General features: G+C 38.2%; 2 protein-coding genes and 1 long non-coding RNA gene across 5 annotated transcripts in view; 1 reads left to right on the forward strand and 2 right to left on the reverse strand.

The window, feature by feature from the left end:
* med1 (mediator complex subunit 1) overlaps positions 1 to 25,169 on the reverse strand; it is a 237,032-nt gene that overhangs the window by 141,697 nt on the left and 70,166 nt on the right. The gene's annotated exons all lie outside the window — the stretch shown is intronic.
* LOC309485498 (baculoviral IAP repeat-containing protein 2-like) lies at positions 11,753 to 13,398 on the forward strand. Its single transcript, XM_082152359.1, has one exon. The coding sequence runs from the start codon at positions 11,791 to 11,793 to the stop codon at positions 13,171 to 13,173; it is 1,383 nt and encodes a 460-aa protein (XP_082008485.1). The 5' UTR covers positions 11,753 to 11,790; the 3' UTR covers positions 13,174 to 13,398.
* LOC309485901 overlaps positions 22,479 to 25,169 on the reverse strand; it is a 34,721-nt gene continuing 32,030 nt past the window's right edge. Inside the window, exon 2 of the long non-coding RNA XR_014201322.1 lies at positions 22,479 to 22,761. This is a non-coding gene — a long non-coding RNA (uncharacterized lncRNA). The remainder of the gene's footprint in view (positions 22,762 to 25,169) is intronic.

The following is a 25,169-nucleotide window of genomic DNA, read 5'->3' on the forward strand; positions in this document are numbered from 1 at the left end:
TAATAAATGTTTATTGATAAGATCTAGCTATTTCATGTCTTTTCATTTACAGTAGCATGAACCACGAGTAGTCGAGTAACTCGAGTATTGTTTTGATAAGAAATCGACTAGCAGAAATCAGTAGTCGTGCAAGGGCTGGGAATAGATAAAAAATAAATAAAAAATAATTGCACAATTTGCTGCAATTAATTGCATTTCCCCCAAGCTTGTAATCATCAATATTTAAACTTAGAATCACGTAATTAAATTAAACACAGGAAAAAAAAGAACAGAAAATAGCCCTATATTAAAATAATATTAAACATCAATATATTATGCTTTTTCAATAATCAATCAACAATCAATTTAACAGAGTTTTAATTTATTTTATTTTTTTACTAATTATCAAAATAAAATATAGTCCTACAAAGCTATTATCACCAGAACATGTGATCATCAGAGCAGGTACATTTACCATTGTTGCCCAGCATGACTATACCAGCTCAGTAGGGCTATTGCAAACAGAAGTCTACTACTGAGAAATTTCACGTTATTTCTGCGGGCTTTGCTTTTACAGTGCATGATCGGTACATGATTAGAGCGTTTGGGCCGTTAACGACAGAGCAGAACGTGCAGCACAAACACGGAGTGGAACATTGAGCAGAGAGCGAAGCGCGCCGACACACACATAGAACGAGAATATATTGTAAGACTGAAAATACTGGTTGAGGCCTGATTTATGGGACAAAAGGGCCCGGCTGGCTAATTAACATTTGAACTCACAGAAGCACGAACTAACAACAAAGAACCCACACAAGAGCATGGTTTAATGTGAATGTTTATCATTGACTGTTATGCTTTTGGTGTCATTTGAAATGTCTCAAAGTGAGTGGTACAGATATCTCATATCCAGATAGATAAAATAAAAGGAAATAAGGTTTATAGAAGTTCATAGGAAACTGGTTTAGAGATAATGCCAGATAAGGCAACCCCCCTTCTGTGGGATAGAAGCCATTTGAGGGTGGTCTCACCCCATCCCCCTTCTCACCTGGTCAGAGGATAAAGGAAGGTGTTCTGGCTCTCTCTGTCTCTTCTTCTTGGCTGGACGTGGAATTGGATAGGTGGTTTCTCTCTCTCTCTCTCTCTCTCTCTCTCTCTCTCTCTCTCTCTCTCTCTCTATCTCAGGTACAAGCTGGGTAAGATTCTTTGGTGTAACCAATGTATAACCATGTTTTAGATATTTGAATTGATTGTGGAATTGATCTCTGATATCTGAAATATTAAATTGTTACATATGATTATTATAACTGATTTTGACATTGTTCATTTAATGGTTAAAGGAATAGTCAAACATTCGTTCACTTTTAGTGAGGCAGATTATTAAAACCTTTAATTTATGGAGTCAGATGAATTAACGAGTGAGTACATGATTAATGTATTGCAAATTTAACCAACCAATACTTTGCATGAGTGAGGACAGAACACGTGACAACCTTCCCCGTGTATTGGCGAACCGGCAGATTGGGCCAATATAGCGGGCCTTACAAAATGGTGACCTCGGACGTGATCTCAAAACAGATCAAAACAGTTTCACGAGAAATGTCATTTTCAGCAAGTATTTGGGATTTTAAAATCAACAAAAGGTTTGAACATCTTCTCTTTCTTCCGCCGCGATGGTAAGTAAACTTTTTCTGCCCTTTATAGAAGTGTTGAAGAAATGTTTGCATTGTTTACGGGTCGGAATTAAAGCCCTTTGTTTAGAACGTGATGCGGTAGCTAGATGAAGAATGAAAACCCTTGTGCATTAGATTTTAAAGATCTCCTTGTTTTGCCTAAGCAACAAGAAACGAAACCTAAAGTATAGCATCTTCCAAATAATGAATAATCGATGAAGAGCTAAAAAAGTAAAGCCTAAAAGTTTTAAAATCAGGCGCATGTTTTCCGGCCATTGTTGAAACCAGCAACACTCGAAGAGAATGAGCAAACTAACAGAAAACAGAGAAAGAAAAATCTAAGTTTGTAAAAGATCGGAAAACACGTGATTTTATAAATAAAAAGGCAGATCGATGCATTGTTTATGAAAAGAAAATTTGGAGAAAACAGGATGATATGATTTACAAGCTAAAACTCAAATATCAAGGCTAATGCTAAGTGCTATTGTCAATGCTAACCCATGCTGTGCCCAAGGCTAATGCTAAAGGCTAAAGCCATGCTGCGTCCAAACGCTTAAACCATGTTTTGTCTCACTGGCTGACTGGTAGGCCCAAAAGCCACATTGAAAACATTAATATCCTATACTAAACCTAAACTAATCTTGACAAACTCTATATTCCATTAAAATCTTAAACTTTGACACAGATGGAATTAAATTAAGTAATTCAATTTAATTTGGCTTATTTAAGTTCCTCTGAGAAGTAAACCCCTAAAGTATTTGATATGCTGGGATGGAAATAGATCTTTTTTAGAAAGAAGACTATCTAGTCAAAAATCTGGGAAAATTAACTGTAAGCCCATTATTGTGAAAGCATGTGTACTGATCATGTCTTGTTTACATTATGGGCCGAAAAGGTTCAGCCTACACTGTACAAACTCAGTAGAAAAGGTCTTAACATGGATGCTATTGACAATGAAATTTTCACTTGGTGGAAAACAGTGGGTAGTAAACAGAAGAAATCAAAACATGGTGAAATAATTGAGGCTTTAAACTTCATAAGTCATAAACGGCTAAATGAGTTAACAAAATTTCTATCTTCGCTTATGGATGCTAAATGTGAAGAAGTGCATTCTAAAAATGCAGAGGCACAAAAGTCTGAGGAAAAGATTCAAGATCTTCAAACACAGCTAGATAAATTACTAGCTGAGCTGTTAGCCCTGACTAAAAAGTGTAAAAATCACAAAGACACCATTGCAGATCTTAAGGCTAAGCTAAATGCTAAAAGCAAGTCTCCCAACAAGCTTAACAGCGATTGGGCAAAAAATGTACACTTCTTAGATGAGGCAGCCTGCTCTAATAATCTTGTATCTTTTCAGACAGATGAAGCATGTGATAAAGTTATGAAAAGAGTGCCTGTTTCTGCCCTTAAGGTGATACAGCACCCAAACGGCACAGAGTCACTCATTCGGCGTCCTTTAACAGTAACTGAATGTAGCTTGTCTAAAGCAGAGATCGGACCATTCCCTTTAAAAGGGCCATTCGAACCATGGTGGAGACACATTGTTAGTCTAAAACATGCATTTCAGCTCGAACCAAAAGATATTTGGCAAATTGTTATCAGCTCAATTCCAGATGTTCTGAACTATAAGATACCACAGGTTTTGATGACAGGCACCATTGTGCAGTCAATGCATCAAAATGAGCCTGAGAGCGAAATCTTGAATAGACTAAAACAATGCCTTCGCGAGCTGCGTGGTTGTAGTCCTGTTGGATGGGAATTGATTTTCAATCGGAAACAGAGTACTGAAGAATCGTTTGAGACATATGCAGAAAATATGTTTGAACTTTTTGAGGAGTATTCTGGAATTGAGGGTGTTAACCACAACAATGTAATTGTCCTTGAATTCCTGCTTACAAATGCAGGGCCGCGTGTACAGCAATCACTCATGTGTGGTGCTTCTCCAGCACAAAACACATTCGAAGATATTGTTAGTTGGGCAACAAGAATTGAGTCACGAAAACAAATGCATGGTGAGGTAGCTGTGTTAGAATGTCATGAAGATCCTCCATCTGCAGGAGAATTCAGAAAGCCACACTGTGGCAAACTGAACAGATTCTGTAATTCCTGTCACAAAACAGGCCATACAGAGGAAAAGTGTTGGTCACTGGGCAGAGGCAGACCTCCACCCTATTTCATAAAACGCAGACAATCACAATCTAATGACAAAAACCAGCACTCTGCAAGTAACCAAAGCTCAAATGCATCTAAAACTCTTACTGACCTAACAACTTTGGACGCTCAAGGCCTTCAGCTATTAGCGTCATTTGCTAGTCGGGTAGCAGCCCGATAGCAAATAGCTTAAATGTTTAACATCTAAATTCATTGAACCTGTCTGCATTTTCAAATTTGAAATTGTGCTTAACACATCGTGCCCTACACATCGTGCACATAGAACACAATTTGGTTGTTTGTGCTACAACATGCACATAGGCTAATTTAAAGTTTATTGTTTAAACACAGGATTGCTTTACTGTAAGTGTAGTTGAAACACTTAGGCAAAGGTGATATAGATGTTGTATTCTATTGTTTTGCTGTGGGTGTATTTGGAACACTTAGGTAAAAAGGTTGTAGATGTTGTATTCTAGGCCATGTGTCCTGTGTAAACTGAAGTAAACGCGTGTGTCTGTGCTGAATTCGATGGCTATAATGTGATTCACAATGAATTTGAAAATCAGAAACAGCGAACACATCTCATATTTAAGGCTTCAGAGAACGAAATATTTTTATGTTTGAATGTATTCTGAATTACTCTGAGATTTGTTTTTTCCAAAATAGATTAACGGATTCGTATGTTTCCACAAGATTGTGTCAGAGATTGGCGACGGGACGGCTAATAACTGATATCAGGAAGTGTGCGGGCGACTTGGATGAGAGGATGGGTTAGTCCGACTAGGATCAGCTTTACGCTGGTTGATTAACCTAGCTTGGACGCTTCCGATGACTTCTGTTCTAATTTAATAGTTTTGGAAAACGGTTGAATTAAGTTCCTGAAGGGCATCCAAGGGGGCTATTGTATATATCTTTGGTTGTTGCGCGTGTACGGCAAAATCCCTAGATATTTAGCCAACTGCCTCAGCTTCTGATCTTCGGGGCTGACCACTTGTGTCGTGCATCCTTGGGAAGGACTGCAAAGCGATATAGTTTTCCTTATCTATAAATGGAAAAATATAAAGTAAGAGTAAATAGAAGAATCAAACGTTATAATGGCCATTTAAAAAGACTAAATGAGAAGAAAAGGTACTTGAAACCTAGCAAAGGGAAAAAGAAAAACAGCGAATGTACATCTTATCAGCCCTGAGCCAAAAGGCCTTTTAATATTCAAATGTATTGACATGAGAACAAGTAGAGATTTGACCATGCGTTAAGTTGTTCCAGAGACTCTTCAGAGACCGAAAACAATATAATTTGACTTGTATTGTTAGAGAATATAATTATATTATAACTTGAATTATAATAAACATTATATTACACTCGCCGAGCAGGACAATAATTGGAGAAGTGTGACTTTCGTCATTAAAATTGAATTTCTGAAACAGAATTTCATTTGTGTGCTACCCAGTGCCAAAAAGGGGCGGAGTATGCCTTTATTTTTCACCGTTAGAAAACACGGCTAGGAGTGTGGCACAGGTAATAGCACGCTAAATAATCCTTGACTGGGGTGCACCAACTGAATTGAATCTGATAAGATAAGTACATTTACAAGGAGGGTGTGAAATGCTAAACAGCAGACAGAAGTACCACAGTTTTTTGCAGGTCAAAAAATATCTGCACAAATTAAAATGTGTGAATGCATTGCACATGCAGCAGACTGAAGGCTGAACTGAAAAAGCAGCTTCAGGTGTCACAACACACTGAGACAACAGCAACAATTCAGACGTGGTCAATGAAACTCGGTTTCATGTGACATCTGGAATTAAAATTGCTAACAAGTAAAAGAATTCTACACGTCTGAATTTAATGCTTTTGAAATATTGGAATTATCTGTGGTTCGCTCTCCTCTGTTTTCTGTCTCAGGCTTAGGCTACTTCTGCAAAATGGTGGAGCCCACCTGGAGCAAATCCAGGACAGCGGAATTGTTCGAACATAACCTGAGACTCGGGAGATGGGTGAAAAGACATTATAAAAGGCCTTTTCACACGTCACACTATCACATTACTGCATAAATATGGCCTCCCAGTTTAGAACTGGATCGAAATTTGCAACACAATTGTTATAGATTAGATTCCACCCATCTCCTAGACATGAACACTGAACACACCCCTCCATCACTATACCCTCACAGCAACATCACCTGGGGTAGATGGTCTATCCAGGCTGAACACTGCACATCAGACGAAGATGTGTCATCTTCACACTAACAGATCCAGATAGCTTCACACACACAGGGTGGAGCTGATCTCATGATCATGGTCTAACAGAGACACAGAGAATAGCATACGCTATTCACAACAAACTGCTAACTAATGTAACACACATGAACAACTGAATGGCTACAGTCACAAATCAAGACAAATTCTAAGGCAGACCTGCCATTAAATTTCAAACTCTATGATTGTTGGTGGGAGTTGGAAGATCAGAGGGCCCCTGATTTCTCAACTTACCACTAATAACAGAAACATAATTAAAATGGATAAATCTGAAGTGAGACCAATTCAATCAAGTACAAACATTTACAATTCAACTCTGTCATCGACTGTGACACAGACCAGATCAATACACACACTCTCAAACACACTCTCTCACTCTCACACACACACACACACACACACACACACACACACACACACACACACACACACACACACTCTCACAGACAAAAACACACTCTGACATTCTAAAAAATTCTCACACAAACACACAAAACCATTGATTGGTTTACACCGACCTCTTGATGCATTTCTGAAACCTATTTTGATTTCTGCATTTTTTTCCTTTGAGTAATTCAGAAAACATTTCTGAAACTTATTTTGATTTCTGCATTTTTTCATTTGAGTAATTCAGAAAACATTTCTGAAACTTATTTTGATTTTAATTTCTGAAACTTATTTTGATTTCCTTTGAAAATGATAGATCGGCAGTACATGAAGTAAAACGACGTTTACAGATGGTCTAACCAGAATAGAAAATCTCTGCAGGCTATCATGTTTTGCTCTAGGGTATAGTTGACCAGACTTTAAACTATTTCACCAACGTCAGTTTTTGCATTTTTTGACACCAGTGACACGCAGAGATCTGTTACAAAAGTCCATATAGCGAGTATCTCTGTGATTTCGAATTCGTCACAACATTCACGCAGCACATCCAGAACTTTTTTGAGGATTACGCCGTTCGGCTCTTTGCCGTTAAAAAACATGGGTGTTACATCAGGCCATGGCTTTGTCAAGCCTCTTACGACATCCATTTCATTTTTGAGATGTGTCACACGTTTGGTATCCTGCGCACAATCGTTTTTCATACCACACGCAGCATCGATGATCCTGTGCATCAAGCCAACCATCTGACCTCTAAAATGATCTTTAAACATAGAGTCTAGCGTAGCTCTTAAAGGACACTCTTTGCCCGTGGCGCACTCACACGCCGGATGATACTTGTTCTCCATCCGTTTTTGCGTCGCCATTTTTCAACTTTTCGAATAGTCCACTATTCGATGATGAAAGATGCTTTTCGTTCCTGGAATGTTCCTGGAATCTCCTGAGCGAGTCCTTGCGGCACAGTCGTCCAGGGTTTGTGCGTTAATGCTCGGAAGTTTGTGTTTTTGGGTCAGAAGCGTAGTTTACGTCAGGTTCAGGCAAACAGGACTTTCAACTTTTTCCTTCAACCTTTGATCAATGAGATGATGTAGTAGCACAGCAGTCCGAGGCTAGTAGAGCTAGAAGTAGAGCTAGAGTGTGCAATGTCCTGAAATATTTATCAGGACAGCGATTGGGGTCCACCCCCTCGCCCCACTGGAGGGGTTGAATAGGGTGTCGTCATCAGGAAAGCCATAAATAACTATGTAAATTATAGTCACGATGCAACAGAAGTAGCGTCATGGAGAAGTTATGCATATGCCACCAGAGAGAAGTTTATTATCTTCACTCATTCCAGTTACAAAATCTGATTAAACACTGTATTCAGTTGGCTTTAAGTTAATTTTACCGACTATGAAGATATTAAAGTTCATAGACCTTTAGCGCATTCAAATGTATTGAGTTAAAATCAATATGGCATTAAACACATCATTACTGTGTTTAATAACTTTAATAGTTATCAAGCACCAGCTGATTTAAGTTTTTCTTCAAACAAAAGTAATTTTCTGATAAATCATCGTACACCTACATGTGTGTTTTGTTGTATGCACAGATTTTGAGGGTCGCTTATAGAAAGATGCTTCCTTGTCTTTGTTTCGCGGTATTTTTAAAAACATAGAACCAGAGAACAGAGAACCTTGTGCGGAATTCTATATCCGCATAAAGGGTTAAAATATAAAATATACATATTTTATCGTAAATTTCAATGGTTAGATAAATCATCTAACTATTATTATATTTATATAATGCATTGCAACAGCGCTTCAATAACAATGTTCAATATAAACAAGAATCCAACTCTAATGCGACTTAGCTTGTTTCACATATAATAGTTAGATGATTTATCTAACCATTGAAATTTACGATAAAATATGTATATTTTATATTTTAACCCTTTATGCGGATATATAATTCCGCACAAGGTTCTCTGTTCTCTGGTTCTATGTTTTTAAAAATACCGCGAAACAAAGACAAGGACGCATCTTTCTATAAGCGACCCTCAAAATCTGTGCATACAACAAAACACACATGTAGGTGTACGATGATTTATCAGAAAATTACTTTTGTTTGAAGAAAAACTTAAATCAGCTGGTGCTTGATAACTATTAAAGTTATTAAACACAGTAATGATGTGTTTAATGCGATATTGATTTTAACTCAATACATTTGAATGCGCTAAAGGTCTATGAACTTTAATATCTTCATAGTCGGTAAAATTAACTTAAAGCCAACTGAATACAGTGTTTAATCAGATTTTGTAACTGGAATGAGTGAAGATAATAAACTTCTCTCTGGTGGCATATGCATAACCTCTCCATGACGCTACTTCTGTTGCATCGTGACTATAATTTACATAGTTATTTATGGCTTTCCTGATGACGACACCCTATTCAACCCCTCCAGTGGGGCGAGGGGGTGGACCCCAATCGCTGTCCTGATAAATATTTCAGGACATTGCACACTCTAGCTCTACTTCTAGCTCTACTAGCCTCGGACTGCTGTGCTACTACATCATCTCATTGATCAAAGGTTGAAGGAAAAAGTTGAAAGTCCTGTTTGCCTGAACCTGACGTAAACTACGCTTCTGACCCAAAAACACAAACTTCCGAGCATTAACGCACAAACCCTGGATGACTGTGCCGCAAGGACTCGCTCAGGAGATTCCAGGAACATTCCAGGAACGAAAAGCATCTTTCATCATCGAATAGTGGACTATTCGAAAAGTTGAAAAATGGCGACGCAAAAACGGATGGAGAACAAGTATCATCCGGCGTGTGAGTGCGCCACGGGCAAAGAGTGTCCTTTAAGAGCTACGCTAGACTCTATGTTTAAAGATCATTTTAGAGGTCAGATGGTTGGCTTGATGCACATGATCATCGATGCTGCGTGTGGTATGAAAAACGATTGTGCGCAGGATACCAAACGTGTGACACATCTCAAAAATGAAATGGATGTCGTAAGAGGCTTGACAAAGCCATGGCCTGATGTAACACCCATGTTTTTTTAACGGCAAAGAGCCGAACGGCGTAATCCTCAAAAAAGTTCTGGATGTGCTGCGTGAATGTTGTGACGAATTCGAAATCACAGAGATACTCGCTATATGGACTTTTGTAACAGATCTCTGCGTGTCACTGGTGTCAAAAAATGCAAAAACTGACGTTTAGGGATGGGCGATATCTTATCGTTTGCGATATACCGCTGAAAATTCTCCCCACGATAAAAATTTGTCTCCTCGCGATAATAACGATAAGTCTAGTTGATGACGTAGTTTTGTGCGTGCCCGATTCACTGTTCACGTGCGGAGTGAAGCATGGCGGAAGGCAGACGTGAGGCTGAGGAGAAGCTTGTTGTTAAGCGAGGAGCTACCTCCACAATTTGGAACTGGTTTGGTTACAGAAAATCAGAAAGCGGGAAGCGGCATATGAGGCGCCGGACTGGACAAAAGCTAAATGAACTGCGCGAGCGAGCGACAGTGCGCGAGAGAGACCGAGTGTGTCTGCGCGCGAGAGCGACAGTGCGCGAGAGAGACCGAGTGTGTCTGCACGCGCGAGCGACAGTGCGCGAGAGAGACCGAGTGTGTCTGCGCGCGCGAGCGAAAGTGCGCGAGAGAGACCGAGGCTGTTTCTCAAAACCAAGAATGCAAAGAACGGACTTGTGTTCTTGGGGAGAACGCTCTTGCTAGTTGTTCTTGGAAGAATGAACTCACAAGGTGACGAGCACACAGAACGCTGCTGACAGTTTGAGACGATGTGTTCTTGCTGGTATTGCGCAATAATACCCTCGCACAGACGCCGTCTAGCTGCAGTACCGAAACAACGCGATTTAAATAACGGTTTAAACGGGTTTAAATAACCCAAACATAACTCCTTCCTCGAATGCCGAAATGAATGCTGGGATATTTCTGCCGTCAAGTTCACACAAGTTACCAACCTATGCATCCTCGGTAAAATGGGCGTGTCAAGAACACTTCCGGAATTTTTAACCGTTCTTACCAAAATGCAAACTTGTGTATTGGGACAGTACTTGGGCAGCGAATGATGACGTTTCACAAGTTCACAAGAACACAAGTACAGACAAGAACGCATATTGAGAAACGGCCCGAGTGTGTCTGCTCACCTCACGCGAGCAGGGCTTATATGCTCCGAGAACGGACACTGCACGGACACTGCATTAGTGATATAAAACACACACACACACACACACACACACACACACACACACACACACACACACACACACACAGGTCTGTTAACTTAAGCAATACTTTTAAAAAGGTAGTCTAATATTTTTCTGACTAACAAATTACTGACACAGTAAAGGGTAGATTTAAATAAATAAAAACTAAATTTCAATAAATAAAAACTAAATTTAAATAAATAAAAAAACCGAAATTTAAATAAATAAAAACTAAATTTAAATAAAGAAATTGAAAAAAAAAAAGAGAAAAAAAAAATGGAATTAAACAAAACACAACACAACTTAAACATAACAATCTGATATTTTACAGAAGAAAATAATTTATCGTCATGTGTATCGTTACCGCAATAAATACCTGAAATTATCGTGATAAATTTTTTAGGCCATATCGCCCATCCCTACGTTGGTGAAATAGTTTAAAGTCTGGTCAACTATACCCTAGAGCAAAACATGATAGCCTGCAGAGATTTTCTATTCTGGTTAGACCATCTGTAAACGTCGTTTTACTTCATGTACTGCCGATCTATCATTTTCTTCACTACTTCAATGTATACTCGAAAGTATAATGTTGAAATAAAAAAAAATCTGGTTAAAAAATGTCTGAGCTCATAATAATAGTATTATAATAGTATACATGATAATATTTAGAATAATAATATTTAGAATAATTAAAAATACTACATGATTTAAAAGATTAAATATTTAAATATTTAAATATTTGATTTCTGCATTTAAATGACTGTATTCCCGAGGTGGCAACCATTTCCAAGATGTGAATACCTGAAATTGTGTGGTGATTTTTCAATTTTTGAAATTGTGGTGTTTGATTTTGTTTTTAGCATCGGTTCCTGCATCATAGAGGGTATTTAATAAGTTTAATAAGATTATGTGTTCTGTCATGGACGACTAGACACTAGTCATGGGATGTCCAGCAGAGAGAAGGGCTTGAGTGGACACACCCTGTGGTCACATTTTTACCCGCCACCGCAAACCTCCTGTCGTCCTCTCACTCTGCCTTTTCCCCCCCGCTTCGCAACGTAGCCATCTTACAGCTTTCCAACCCTGCGACAGCCGTAACATCAACCACCACGGCATCTTTTTCAGGCCAAATGGAGGAGCAGGTGGGTTACTTAAACACGGCATTCAGCAACCTGGCCCTCTCCAGCCCCATTTCCTCCCGTGGAGTTGAGGATATGTCTCACCAGCGACCTCTGACTTGTCACAATCCTGGCATGCGTCGGGAACTGGAACGCCTTGACACCTTTCAGAATTGGACTCTTGCTACATTAGCTCCAGCTGAGCTTGCCAAAAGTGGTTTCTACTACGTTGACCAGGTCGACAGAGTGGCTTGCTTCAGTTGTGGAGGCCAGCTTAGCAACTGGGAACCGGGAGATCGGGCAGCATCAGAGCACCAGAGGCATTACCCCAACTGCTGCTTCGTTCAAGGTGACCGTGCAGATAATGTACCTTTATCTGGTGGCGGCCATTCCAATGGATCGGCAATGCAACAGTGTGAAGAAAGGTTGCTCACATTTGTCAACTGGCCCTCAAGAATAACTGTTCGACCAGACCAATTGGCTAAGGCTGGTTTTTACTATGTTGGTCGTAATGATGACGTGAAGTGCTTTTGTTGTGATGGTGGACTCAGATGTTGGGAGTCTGGTGATGATCCATGGAGAGAACATGCTAAGTGGTTTCCAAGATGTGAATACCTGTTGCAAGAAAAGGGCCAAGAGTTTGTTCATCAGATTCAAGCAAGATTTCCAAGACTATTTGAACAGCTATTGACTAATGGAGACAGCGACTCAAGAGAATTTGTTGATCCAGCTGTTGTACACCTGGGTCCTGGAGAAGATGCAGTGATGATGAACAATCCTGTGGTGAAGCAAACCGTTCAAAGCAAAATTCTCGCAAGTGGAGAAAATTACAAAACCGTTCAAGAATTGGTGTCTGATTTACTACGTGCGGAAGATGAGAAGAGAGAGGAGGAGCGAGAAAGTACGTTTCTTACTTTTCTTAAGAAACATCATCTTGCCGTGTCACAGCGGCTAAAAAGTGTGCAGTGCTTAATGGACCATCTTCTAGAGGAGAACGTCATCTCACAGAAAGAGTATGACATTATTCGTAACTACACTACAGTCAAGCAGCAGACCGGGCAGCTCATTGAGTTAGTCCTGTCGAAAGGAAATGCAGCAGCAGAGGTCTTCCGCAACTGGATCAAGAAGAATGATGTCTGCCTGCTGAGAGAACTGATGGCCCAGACAAATGAAGCTGCATCACCGAGTCAAGATCTTTCAGACTTGCCTATGGAGGAACAGTTAAGAAGACTTCAAGAGGAGCGCACATGCAAAGTTTGCATGGATAAGGAAGTGAACATTGTCTTCATCCCCTGTGGTCACCTAGTTGTGTGCAAAGAATGTGCGCCTTCTCTACGCAAGTGCCCCATATGTAGAGGCTTGGTCAAAGGCGCTGTCCGTACTTTCCTATCATAAAGTTTTCCTATCATTTGGATTTGCAAATTTACATTTAACTTGATGATACAACTTAGTCTAAATAAGAGCAACGTAGAGTCCTCGGATTTCTTAAAAATAACGCAACAACAAAACATTGTGACAAACTTTGACAACATGTTGTATGGACAAAATACTGTTTGAAATATTTTTGTATAAATAAGATCTAAGATGCCTAAGTACAGTTTTTCAACCATCTAAAGTTTTTGAACAGACGCTGTTTAGTAAAAATAATACATAAGTCTTCTAAGATAAATAGAAGATATGATATTAATAAAACTTTTATTGACATATATAAATATCTAATTTAAACTTTTAAGGTTATGCTTTTAAATGAATTTAGTATAAAACTCTGGATGTACTCTGGAACGCGGACTAGATTTACTGTGACATTGTCCCCCGAGACTCATCTGGTCTGTTACCCTATATCCTGAAGCTTCAGTTCACACTGTAGTTTATCTCTGAAGGATCTGGGGGTGTTTTGTTTGACAACTTAAACTATTTGCTTTTTGGATTGTTTTTTATCGTTGCATAAAGAACTACTTCACCTCTCTGGAAATGTAAGGTGTTTTTATTTATATATTTATTTAGCTAAAACTTTTTTTTACATTTTATTTAATTATTTATTTATTTATTTATTTATTTCATTTTTGAAAATGTAGTTTTCTGTGATGGTCGTGTTTAGGTGTAAGGGATAGAATATGCAGTTATGGTACAAAAATCATTATGGCTATGGAAAGCCATAAAAATTGAAACCCCGCATGGACAAAAAATTATGATTGAATCTTTACATATAAATGAGATTTAAGACGACTAAGTACAGTTTTTCAACCATCTAAAGTTTTTGAACAGACATTGTTTAATAACACTTATACCTTAGGTTCAATTTAAACAAAATCATTACAGTAATCTTCTAAAAGATAAATAGAAGATATGAATGTATTCAAACTTTAAAGATTTTTTCAAGCAAGAAAGTTAAGAAATTTAAACTAAAACAATCTTTCATTTTTAAAAGATCATATTTAAACTTTTACGATTATGCTTAGAAATAAATTCAGAAAGATCAGCGTGTTTAGGTGTAAGGGATGATAGAATATGCAGTTATGGTACAAAAATCATTATGGCTGTGGAAAGCCACAAAAATTGAGACTCCGCATGGACAAAAAATGCTGATTGAATCTTGAAATGATTAATTGAATGATTGAATTGAAATGAGATTTAAGACGACTAATTACGGTTTTTCAACAGACATTGTTTAGTAACAATAATACTTTAGGTCACAGTAATCTTCTAAAAGATAAATATAAGATGTGTATGTATTCAAACTTTAAAGATTTTATTTAAACAGTCTTTTGTTTTTAAAATATATAATTTAAACTTTATTATACTTCTTATAAATAAACTCAGCACCTGATATCCTGATCACTGCATTTGTGTGACTCTCTGACACACACACACACACACACACAGAGAGAGAGAGAGACACGCTACGACTCCCTATGTTTTGAGACAGTGTGAGGTCATTCAGGAATGACTATATGAATTCAGTAAACAAGTTGGGTAAAACAATTTTGAACCCATTCATATACTTGTTTAACTATATAAACATTTAACTGATTGCAATTTTTGTGACTCATTTTATTCAAACTTTTGGTGTGAGGTCATGACAATGTTTTTATCCCATTTACATTTTACATTTACATTTATTCATTTAGCTGACGCTTTTATCCGAAGCGACTTACAATTGCTATATATGTCAGAGGTCGCACGCCTCTGGAGCAACTAGGGGTTAAGTGTCTTGCTCAGGGACACATTGGTGTCTCACAGTGGATTCGAACCCGGGTCTCTCACACCAAAGGCATGTGTCTTATCCATTGCGCCACCACCATTCCCTTTCTTTTTTCTTTTTTTTAATAATAATAATAATAATTGTCTTTTTTAAATACTTTAAGTGCTATGACATGTCATCGTATTTAATCAAAAACATAAACAATAAATAGATGTGTTTTGTGAAAATGTGTTTCTTTGAGCGCCTTACGATTGCTTAGCAACGCGTCGTATCTGAACGGACTGAAAAAAAGCGCGTTGCACCTGAAGTGAATAAGAATATTATTCTTCCATCTGCTCCTTTCTGATCATGGAAATGTAAAGGAAAACTCAAATGATTTGTATGTGCCTTGTACAAATAATGCATTTTCATGAAAGGAATAAAAGATAAATGAAAAAAAAATGAAAAAAAGTGACAGAGTGGAGAGATGAGCGGGCCTCAGCAAACTTCAATGGCTAATTTCATTGCGGACAGTTCCGGTAAAAGGAAAGGCGATGGCCAACTCGAAAATAGCGAGCGAGAGAAAAAAAAGTCAAGCTTCAATCGTAAATACAATACCTCATACATTAGGTATGGTTTTACGACAACAGGCGATTCCGTGGAGCTAAATCCGTTGTGTGTTATTTGTGGTGAAAAACTATAAGCTGGTTTTCGTTCATATTTGTGAAGCAGACCTTTTTAAATGTCATTTTATTGTATCCTGGAATTTGTGTGCATTGTTTTGGATATGTTTTTATGGATGCCCAGGAAGAACAGCTTGTCTTGTGCACAGCTACAAAAATAGTAATTTCAATAAGCAGTTCATGCTCACATTAAAATAGTTTTGTTCTCATTGGTCTGGTCTAGTATTTTTTGTTAAAGGTTAAAGCCTAATTTTATACTTTTAAAAATGATTAATGAATGTTTGCTATTGTATTCTGAAACTTTATGACTGTTGAAACTGGCTATTATTTTCATACAATTAGCCTTTGTTGTCACCTGTTGGTGTGTGAAAACCCTAAGTTGCTGTTGAAGTGATTGTCTTTAGTGGTTCTGGAGAGATTTGTCAGGTGAAATGGTCTGGTATTTTCATACAATTTGCCATTACAGGGCTCCAGACTAACTTTTTTTATTAGGAGCGCTGTAGCCCCTGACTTAAAATTTTAGGAGCGCAAGCAGAAAATTTAGGGGCACATCTTAAATCACCTTGCAATGCAATTATTCACATTTCCCCCAAAAATAACTGTATTACTGACAAATGCTTTGATAATAAATAGACTTAACGTACAGAAATTACAATGTGCAGTTTTATTTTAAGTTCACAGGGCTCCAGACTAACATTTGAGGGCAGCGGCACTAAGTTCTACAGAAAGTATCTGGTAGCACTGTGGGATGACAAAGCACTGAGCTTAATTTGAGGTGTAGATAAAATTAACTTGAACTATTATCATTCATAATGTCTTAATATTAATTCAATAGCAAAATGAGTGACAAAATAGATATTAGGGATTGAAAATAGCCAATAAGCGCCCTCAGCAGCTATGTTTACAATGGTAATTTTATTTTATTTATTTTTTTAAATAAGTGTGAGTTTTCCTACTTCTTGAAACTTTTAGTTTTATAAATAGAGACAAAGGTTGAACAAAAAATGTTTTGGTCAACACATTAAAAATAACATTTAAATATGATATTATAGTTTTGAAGTGCTGGAAAAAGATATGTGTAGGCTACTGTTATAACCACAGTATACCGTTACAGTTAGTGTTACTACATTAAATCCATGGTGAATGTTGCTGATCTGTGGACCTAAAGCCTTCTATAACTTGTTCGTTCATGGCACATGTTTCTCCTGGTTTCCACGTTAGCGCTGTTTGATCTGATATGGTTTATAACAGAGAATTCTGCGTTGAATCTGAATGTTTCTCACTGGATCTCGCAACGATGTTATTAATTCTGTCGCGAACTCAATGGATTTCTTCACTGGATGTCCACGATGTGACGGTGTTGCGTGATCGAGATCCGCCCGCGACTGGCGAGAGAAGCTCTGCGCTGTCTATTATTGGTTCGAACTATTAAACGGTCCGTGACGCAGAAATGAGTAGCGCAGTTTTTTTCCGCTTTCATTTTGTTTTGATTTATTAACATGTCACGGAATACTCTATGCTTGAGGCTGAGAATGTGTCTAACTAGCATATTGTGTTTAAACTGCGAAGTGCCTGCACTGTCTGCAAACTTCGTTTTCCCCGCAGTTCTGGGATAGCGACTGCAACATTCGCAGTTCATTAAGTTCGTCTCCTTACAGTACCTCAACCAGCTGAATTCTCGCAGCCAGTCTTCCCGAAAATGGTGGGTTCGGGCCTTTATCACCTCACAAACCTCTGATTCTGAATCATCATCCGGCTGTGTCTGTGACATTGATATTTGTCTCCGTCTCCTTCCCACGGACGTTTACGCGCGCTCGATTATCTCTAGGACCCTCCCCCTCCACACATTAGCCAGTTACAGTGGCCATTCCCAATTCTTCTCACACTCATTGGCCTGCCACACATTCCGGATTCATTGACGCGCCCCTTCCGTTTAACGTGTAAAAACAAAACAAATTTACTGGTCGCACATGTGCGACTGGATGAAAAATTCAGTCGCACACTCTCAAATTTTGGTCGCAAAATGCGACCATTTGGTCGCAGTCTGGAGCCCTGCATTATGCCACCTGCTAGTGAGTGAGTGCTTTTTGAGTTGCTTTTGAAGTAGACCTAATTGTATGGGAGAAAAGGGAAACATTTTGTGAACCGGTCTGAAAGTTCAAAAAGATATAGACAATTAGCCTTTGTTGCCACCTAGTTCATTATATGCAAATAAATTATCTGTTATGTTTTACACCGTGATATGTTCCAAATGATGCATCTTAAAATTGAGGCATTAAAATTGACAACTGGTCCCTGGAATTTTTTTTATGAATATGCTGGTCCCTGGCACAAAAAAGGTTGGGAACCCCTGTTTTAAAGGATAGAATGTTTTTGTACGACATTGTTTAATCACAGTGTCTGAACAGCACGTTTCAGATGTCAGAGCTCAAAAGGGTGGCAGGGGGAATCCCGTGACACACACACACACACACAGAGAGAGAGAGAGAGAGAGAGAGACACGTGCGCGCGGCCCACACAGACAGTGCTTTGAGAGACTTATTGCAATTGTTTTTGTGACTCCATTTTATTTCAACTTTTGGAGTGAGGTTTTAGTAAGATCTTTATAAACATTTCATTTATATTCTTTTAAAAGAACTGAATCGTTTTTCAACATTTGTGTGTGAGATAAACTTCCAGTTTTCCCCTTATCAGTTTCACAGTACAGCCCGGATACGCTCAGGAATATGTAGGGAGGATCGTGTGTGTGATACCAACTTCAAAAACACACACACACAGACACTAACTGTCATGTTCAAAAGGCTTCAATAGGCTTCAAACAATTAAATCTAGCTGTCATATAGCCATGACATATTGTTTAATCACAGTGTCTTCAAACGATCAAAAGGCTTCAAAAACACTAACTGTCATGTTCAAAAGGCATCAAACTAGCTGTCAGATACCATGACATATTGTTATAACACTTTCTGTCAATATCAAAAGGCTTCAAAAGCCTTCAAAAGACTTCAAAAGACATCAAAAGTCAAACCTAGCTGTCAAAACATGATCAAAAGCTGTCAAACTGTCAATCAAAAGTCAAAACTAGCTGTCAAAACATGATCAAAAGTCATACTAACTGTCAACCTGTCAATCAAAAGTCAAAACTAGCTGTCAAAAGCCCTTTGATCCCTTTGATCCTATACCAAAAGGGGCGGGACACCTGTCACCGGAAGGGGCGGGACACCGGAAGGGGCGGGACCTGTCAATCAATCATTTTTTGACAGGTGGCCCTGTATACTTACTACTAACATGTCTCGTCCTTATGCTCTATATTGACTACGGTTTCAATAATAAACATACATTTGCATAAAGCATCTATATTTATCCATGCCCAAGTTGATTAGAGTATTACAAACTTGAAAAGTATTTATTTAAGGTACATTTAGAACAAATAAAAAAAAGTGTGATTAAATGCGATTAATCGCGAGTTAACTCATGACAATCATGCGATTAATCGCGATTAAATTTTTTTATCGATTGACAGCCCTATATATATATATATATATATATATATATATATATATATATATATATATATATATATATATATATATATATATATATTAGGGATGGGGGAATGAACGCGTTAATCTTTGCGATTAATTTTAGATGTTTAACGCATAAAAAATAAATAACGCAATTGACACAGCACTTTTTTTTTGCCTCATTTCCATGACTTCCTGTTGCGGCTGCTATTGTGAGTGTGCCGAACCAAGTCACCCTGTCATGATGGAGATGGACAAGGATGGAGTTTTAGGAGGAATGTTTACATTTAAAAAGTTGCCTGATGGCACGTTTGACAAAACAAAGATGTTGTGTATGATTTGCAAATCTGAATTCAAATATTATAGAAGCAATTCGTCTTTAATCTACCATTTAAAAGCAAAGCACCCAGGTGCTAGCAACGTAACTAGCGAGGCTACAGGAGGGCCTCGCCAATCCACGTTACTGCAATACAGTTATCGTGGCAGGCCATTGACCAAACCGGTAACTGAAAAAATAACCGATGCTTTAGCTAAATGGATAGCAAGAAACTGCCGCCCAACTAGCACTGTGGAAGACGAGGGACTGAGAGAAATCATGCAAATTGCATCGGGAGACACGTCTTACAATCTACCCTCGAGAAGAACGATTATGTCGAGAATACACAGTTTGTGTGACAGCGAGAGGGCACGAAGGATGGACATATTAGAGAAAGCAAAATATGCCGCTCTCACAGGAGATCACTGGACATCGGTGAGCAATGACAACTACTTAGCACACCTCATAGATGAAGAGTGGCGATTGCGTTCGTTTGCCCTTACTCACAGTACACTGTTAGTTAAATATGAATCGAGTTTCAGTGTATGAATGAATGAATGCACAGATGCGCCACTTTGCAGAGGCATGCGCTGAACATTTTTTGGAAGTCGCCAAAGAATGGAAAGTGGAGCACAAGTTAACAACACTTGGGACGGACAGCGCTCGGAACATGACGGCAGCAGCGAGACTACTACCATTTGAGCACCTGCCCTGCACGGCCCACAGTGTGCAAAGAACAATCACGGTTTCTCTTCGCGACTGTGGATTCGACAGTCTTCTGGCCAAATGTCACAAAATTGTTGGGCACTTCAACCCCCTGGGGTCGACAATCACGCCGGCGCGATAGGCTCGCTTTTTTTCTTATCAGTGCAAAAGAGACTCAAAATACTCTGTTGACTTTGATCTTACAAACAAGTTTCATACATCATTCAATCCTGTTAAGTGTGTATTATTTTTGTGTATACTCACAATAAAAACAAAGTGTTGTGCTTTTTGCCAAATAAAGAAAAATAAACGATGCGAGTTCAGCCTTCTCTCTGTCAGTGAAGTGAATTCTGAAACGCGTCCGAAAATGACCCATAACTCAGCGAATACTCAGTCAAACAGGCATACAGAAACACAGGCATGAAGCTTGAATTCTCTTCTTTTAAATGAAATAATTTATATAAAAAACTAATATTCTCAGTTTATGTAATATGTATGAAGAGAGAGAGATGTCAGTCGTTCTCATCTCATCTCATTAAGTTTTAATGTGACCCCGCCCAGGGAGAGCGCACTATTCAAACGCAAATGATATGAGGCAATCCATGCAAACCTGTGAAACGCCAATATCAGCTGGATAAAACACACCGCGAGTTCACTTTCAGACTCATGTACTTTACGACGCTGTGAGTAATAATACTATCTTAATAATCCTGGAAAATTTACCTCAGAAGTGCTGGAAGTTTCATTTCGAGGAGCAACGTATCCAGCTGAGGAATAGGTCAGTTCTATATTTGCTTTGTTCTAATCGCAAGTGTCTGTACACGCAAAAAGACTGTTTAAATATGAATCGAGTTTCAGTGTATGAATGAATGAATGCACAGATGCGCGCTGTTGTGTAGCTACAGCTGGCAAAAATACTGTTTAAAAATGAATCACGTTATTGTGTGTGAATGAATGAACAGCTTTCACCAAACTCTATTGCTATACTAAGATGAGTAAAAATCGGATAGATTATAAAGTTTTTACTGTAAAATACTGCCACATCAAATAAGCTTATAATGTTGCCAATTTCTGCTCATATGTTTTATATATATATTATGTTGTCAAAAATAAAGTCATCAACTAATATGTTATTATAGTATTTGTTCCAATGTAGGCTATATTCAAACTAATGAATCCTTAACTTTGAAATAAATATGATAAAATGTATACTTTAGTTTTTACAAAGAAAGATTACACAGGAAATATTGTTAAAATTTTAATTGTTGTAATTGTATAACCTTTTTAATAAAATAGCAAAAATATATATATACACACAAGGATAGATGTAAACAAAATCTTCAAAGGTCAATATAAGCCTTCTCTTTAAATTATTTTTATTGTGTTTACCTTGGATATTATACATTTTGCCAGCACTATTTGTGAAAAAACAACAACAATTGTGTTTCCAACTGTGAACCAATTATATATATATATATATATATATATATATATATATATATATATATATATATATATATATATAAGGGATGGGACGGTATGAAAATTTCATATCACGATTATAGTGACCAAAATTATCGTGATTATCAATATTATCACGGTTTTGTTAAAACGAGATGAAAGTGTTCAAAAAGAACTGATGCTCACACTAAAAACAGTTTAATATTTGAAAATCAACAAACGACAAATAAAACAAGCAGCTCTGATATAAGCAAGATTATATTCTGTGGCATTTCCTTCCTTATAATGACCGTCGTCAATAGCAACGCATTATAACACAGCGCACATCCATGTATCGCAACGGACGCGCACGCGCTCTCTCGTTTCATTCAAATATAACTTGCCGTCTTGCGTCTCGGTTCTTGGGCGATTGTTTTGTACGCTGTACAAAATGGATTTATAAACAGGTAAGATTTAAAACATTAATCTCAATTCAATATGTCCCCGTAATTGTGTGGTAAAAAAAAAAAAAAAAAATCGGTGTAATAAGTGTACAATGATAGTCTTGTTTGAACTTGTTCGCTCGTCTTTGGCTCAAAGCCACTTGCTGCGAACTTTTATTCGCGGAAGCTTCACGTTTATTTCAAGTGAGTGAGATAAAATATTTCAACTCAAAACAACATTTTGTGCCCAATTATTTCCCAGACGTAGTTTTTGGTAAGTTTACTCGCTATAAACAGTGGGTGATGGTCACACAAGAGGACTCGGCAGATTTGAAGTGTTTCCCCCATATTGTAGTTACCATCCTCGATTAAGTTTCACTCAGGACTTTTGTAAAAGCCAAAATATGACCACACCTCAGATTTGGTCCTCTTAAAAGGCTGAAAAATCTCCCGAGCACGGCCACTGCCTTTCGCCATTCCTTCTCGAATAAAAAAACAACAACATTGCGCGCTGCGCCTGCGTCAGACTGTTGCTGGCTGCACAGGATTTACAGTGAGTTATTAAAATCGCGATAATCAAACACGGTTTTAATGATAATTACATTTTGAACGATAATACTAACCGTCAGTACATTTTATCGTGGTTTATAGTGAAACCGGTAATCGTCCCATCCCATATATATATATAGTCCTTGCATTCTTTCTTGTGGCTCAGTCACACACCTGAATGAAAGGCTTATTATGTATGCAGCCCCATTATACGGGGGCATTGTCTCCTCAGGTCTGAACCACTCACATTCATATTGGTGTTGGATCGTTGCGCATATTGCCTTTTCAAAAAAAAAAAGTCTCTTACAAAATTTAAATCAATGTATTGTTTTATGTGAATGATTAGGCAGGATGATTTTCACATCATTTTGGAGAAAAAAACTCTAGGCGACAAAATGCATTATTCAGAAGTCTTATGGACACATATTTAGTATGTGTTTTGTGGCCTTATTTCAGAAACTTTCATTTTTTGTTTTTTCAATAACCATCCATAAACATTATTCTCTCAAAAATACAAACATGTACATACATGTTGCTCACATATTATGGTAGCCCTGTTTGTGCTAAATAGAGTGCAATTACACCTTTGCCATTAATATGTTTATAAGCAACTGAAAAAAGCACAAATGTCAGGGCATGTCAAAACATCTCAAGGACCCCAAAAACACCTCAGACCCCAGAGGGTTAAGCACAGTCCATCAAATGCTCAGGAATTAGCAGAACAGCAAGTTGCACTTGGACAGAAGCAAGAAACACTTGTACAGGACATAGCGACCAGGTGGAATTCTACCCTAGAGATGGTCAAGCGGATCCAGAGAAACCAATCGTCACTGTCCACCACTTTGGCTCAGCAAAACCGCAAAATTGTCATGTTCACTGCACAAGAGCTCGCTAAACTGCAAAAGCTGGAGGAACTACTTGAACCTTGCAGGTTAGTTAATATTATGCTAGTATCTCTCTACCTATGTTTGTGTGTGTGCTCTCTGTCTTCTGTGTGCGTTTGTGTTCTCTCTCTCTCTCTGCTTAACAGCGGATGCGGACTAACTTAGCGCACTACCGCCACCCTCCAGATAAATTGTGCCTGATCATAACTATGGCTTACATCTTTGGGAATAATTTAGCCTGCAAGCAAAAAAAAAAAAAAAAATATATATACTGTCAATGAGTCCGGTGTTCTTTAAAAATTCAAACATATATTTTATTACTCTATGATCGGAAGCCTTAGACAAAATATCTCTAAAGATAAACCTTTCCCCACTGTCCTCTATTTTCCTTTTAATTAAAACCATTTCTCTATTAAATTTCCTACACATCATAAAGACATGTTCCACTGTTTCTGGCACATTACAAATCTCGCAGTTTCCTGAATTATGTTTTCCTATTAGCTGTAATGTTTTGTTTAGTCCGGTGTGCCCTATTCTCATTCTTGTAAAAAATTCCTCTTCTCTTTGACACCTTATTACCAGACGACCCTGACCAAACTCAGGATTTACAATGTAAAAAACCCTCCCTTTATCTCCCCTATCTCATTTATCTTGCCACAACTTTTTAACATGTTTTTTAATCATTGACTTAGCCTCTGATTTTGATATTTTACACTGAATAGAAACATTTGTCGCTTTCAAAGCCTGTTTAGCAAACTTGTCTGCCAACTCGTTACCAGCCATACCTACATGCAGGGTGCGATTTGCCGGGGGGGGATGCGTGGGATTTCCCCCTTTCTGGTCAATGTATCCCTGCCTCTGCTTAATTATTTTTATCCTCGGTGGGGATAAATTTATCCCCCCCTCAAAGTGATCAGTGCTACTATACTAGTAGCGAGACGGACCACAAAACTTATAACGGATCCGTGGTTTGATTAAAGTCAATTTTATTTTAAAATGCGCTACTTTGGCTCTCTGTAATCACCACTCTGCAGACTTGCTCAATGTCCCGCCCACGGCGCTATCTGATTGGTTAAACCTCACGAGTACTAGCCTATAAACACTTGCGAGACAGTTGCAGGTCCGCTGGGCAGTGGACCTGTGTTAGAGCTTAGATAGGGCCCAAAAATTCAAGCCCGACCCTACCCGAGCCCGTGCACGTTGTGTCCGAGCCCGGCCCGGCCCAGCCCGACACATTAACCCCTTGAGGTCTACGGTATCGCCGGCGATACCAGCTCGCTTTTTTTTAATCAGTGTAAAAGAAACTCATAAATACTCAGTTGACTTTGATTTTCCATAGGAGTTTCATACATCAATCGATTCTGTTAAATGTGTATTATTTTTGTGTATACTCACAATAAAAACAAAGTGTTGTGCTTTTTGCCAAATAAAGAAAAATAAACACGAAGCGAGTTCTGCCTTCTCTCTGCCAGTGAAGTCCATTCTGAAACGCGTCCGAAAATGAACAATAACTGAGCGAATACTCAGTCAAACAGGCATACAGACACACAGGCATGAAGCTTGAATTCTCTTCTTTTAAATGAAGTAATTTATATGTCAAACAGGCATACAGACACACAGGCATGAAGCTTGAATTCTCTTCTTTTAAATGAAGTAATTTATATAA

This window comes from Leuciscus leuciscus (genome assembly GCF_965113295.1).
Source record: "Leuciscus leuciscus genome assembly, chromosome: 21".
NCBI classification, from domain to species: domain Eukaryota; kingdom Metazoa; phylum Chordata; class Actinopteri; order Cypriniformes; family Leuciscidae; genus Leuciscus; species Leuciscus leuciscus.

What these genes read in the sequence shown, in the direction of transcription:
- LOC309485498 (XM_082152359.1), top strand. Translation starts at nt 11,791, where the DNA reads ATGGAGGAGCAGGTGGGTTACTTAAACACGGCATTCAGCAACCTGGCC.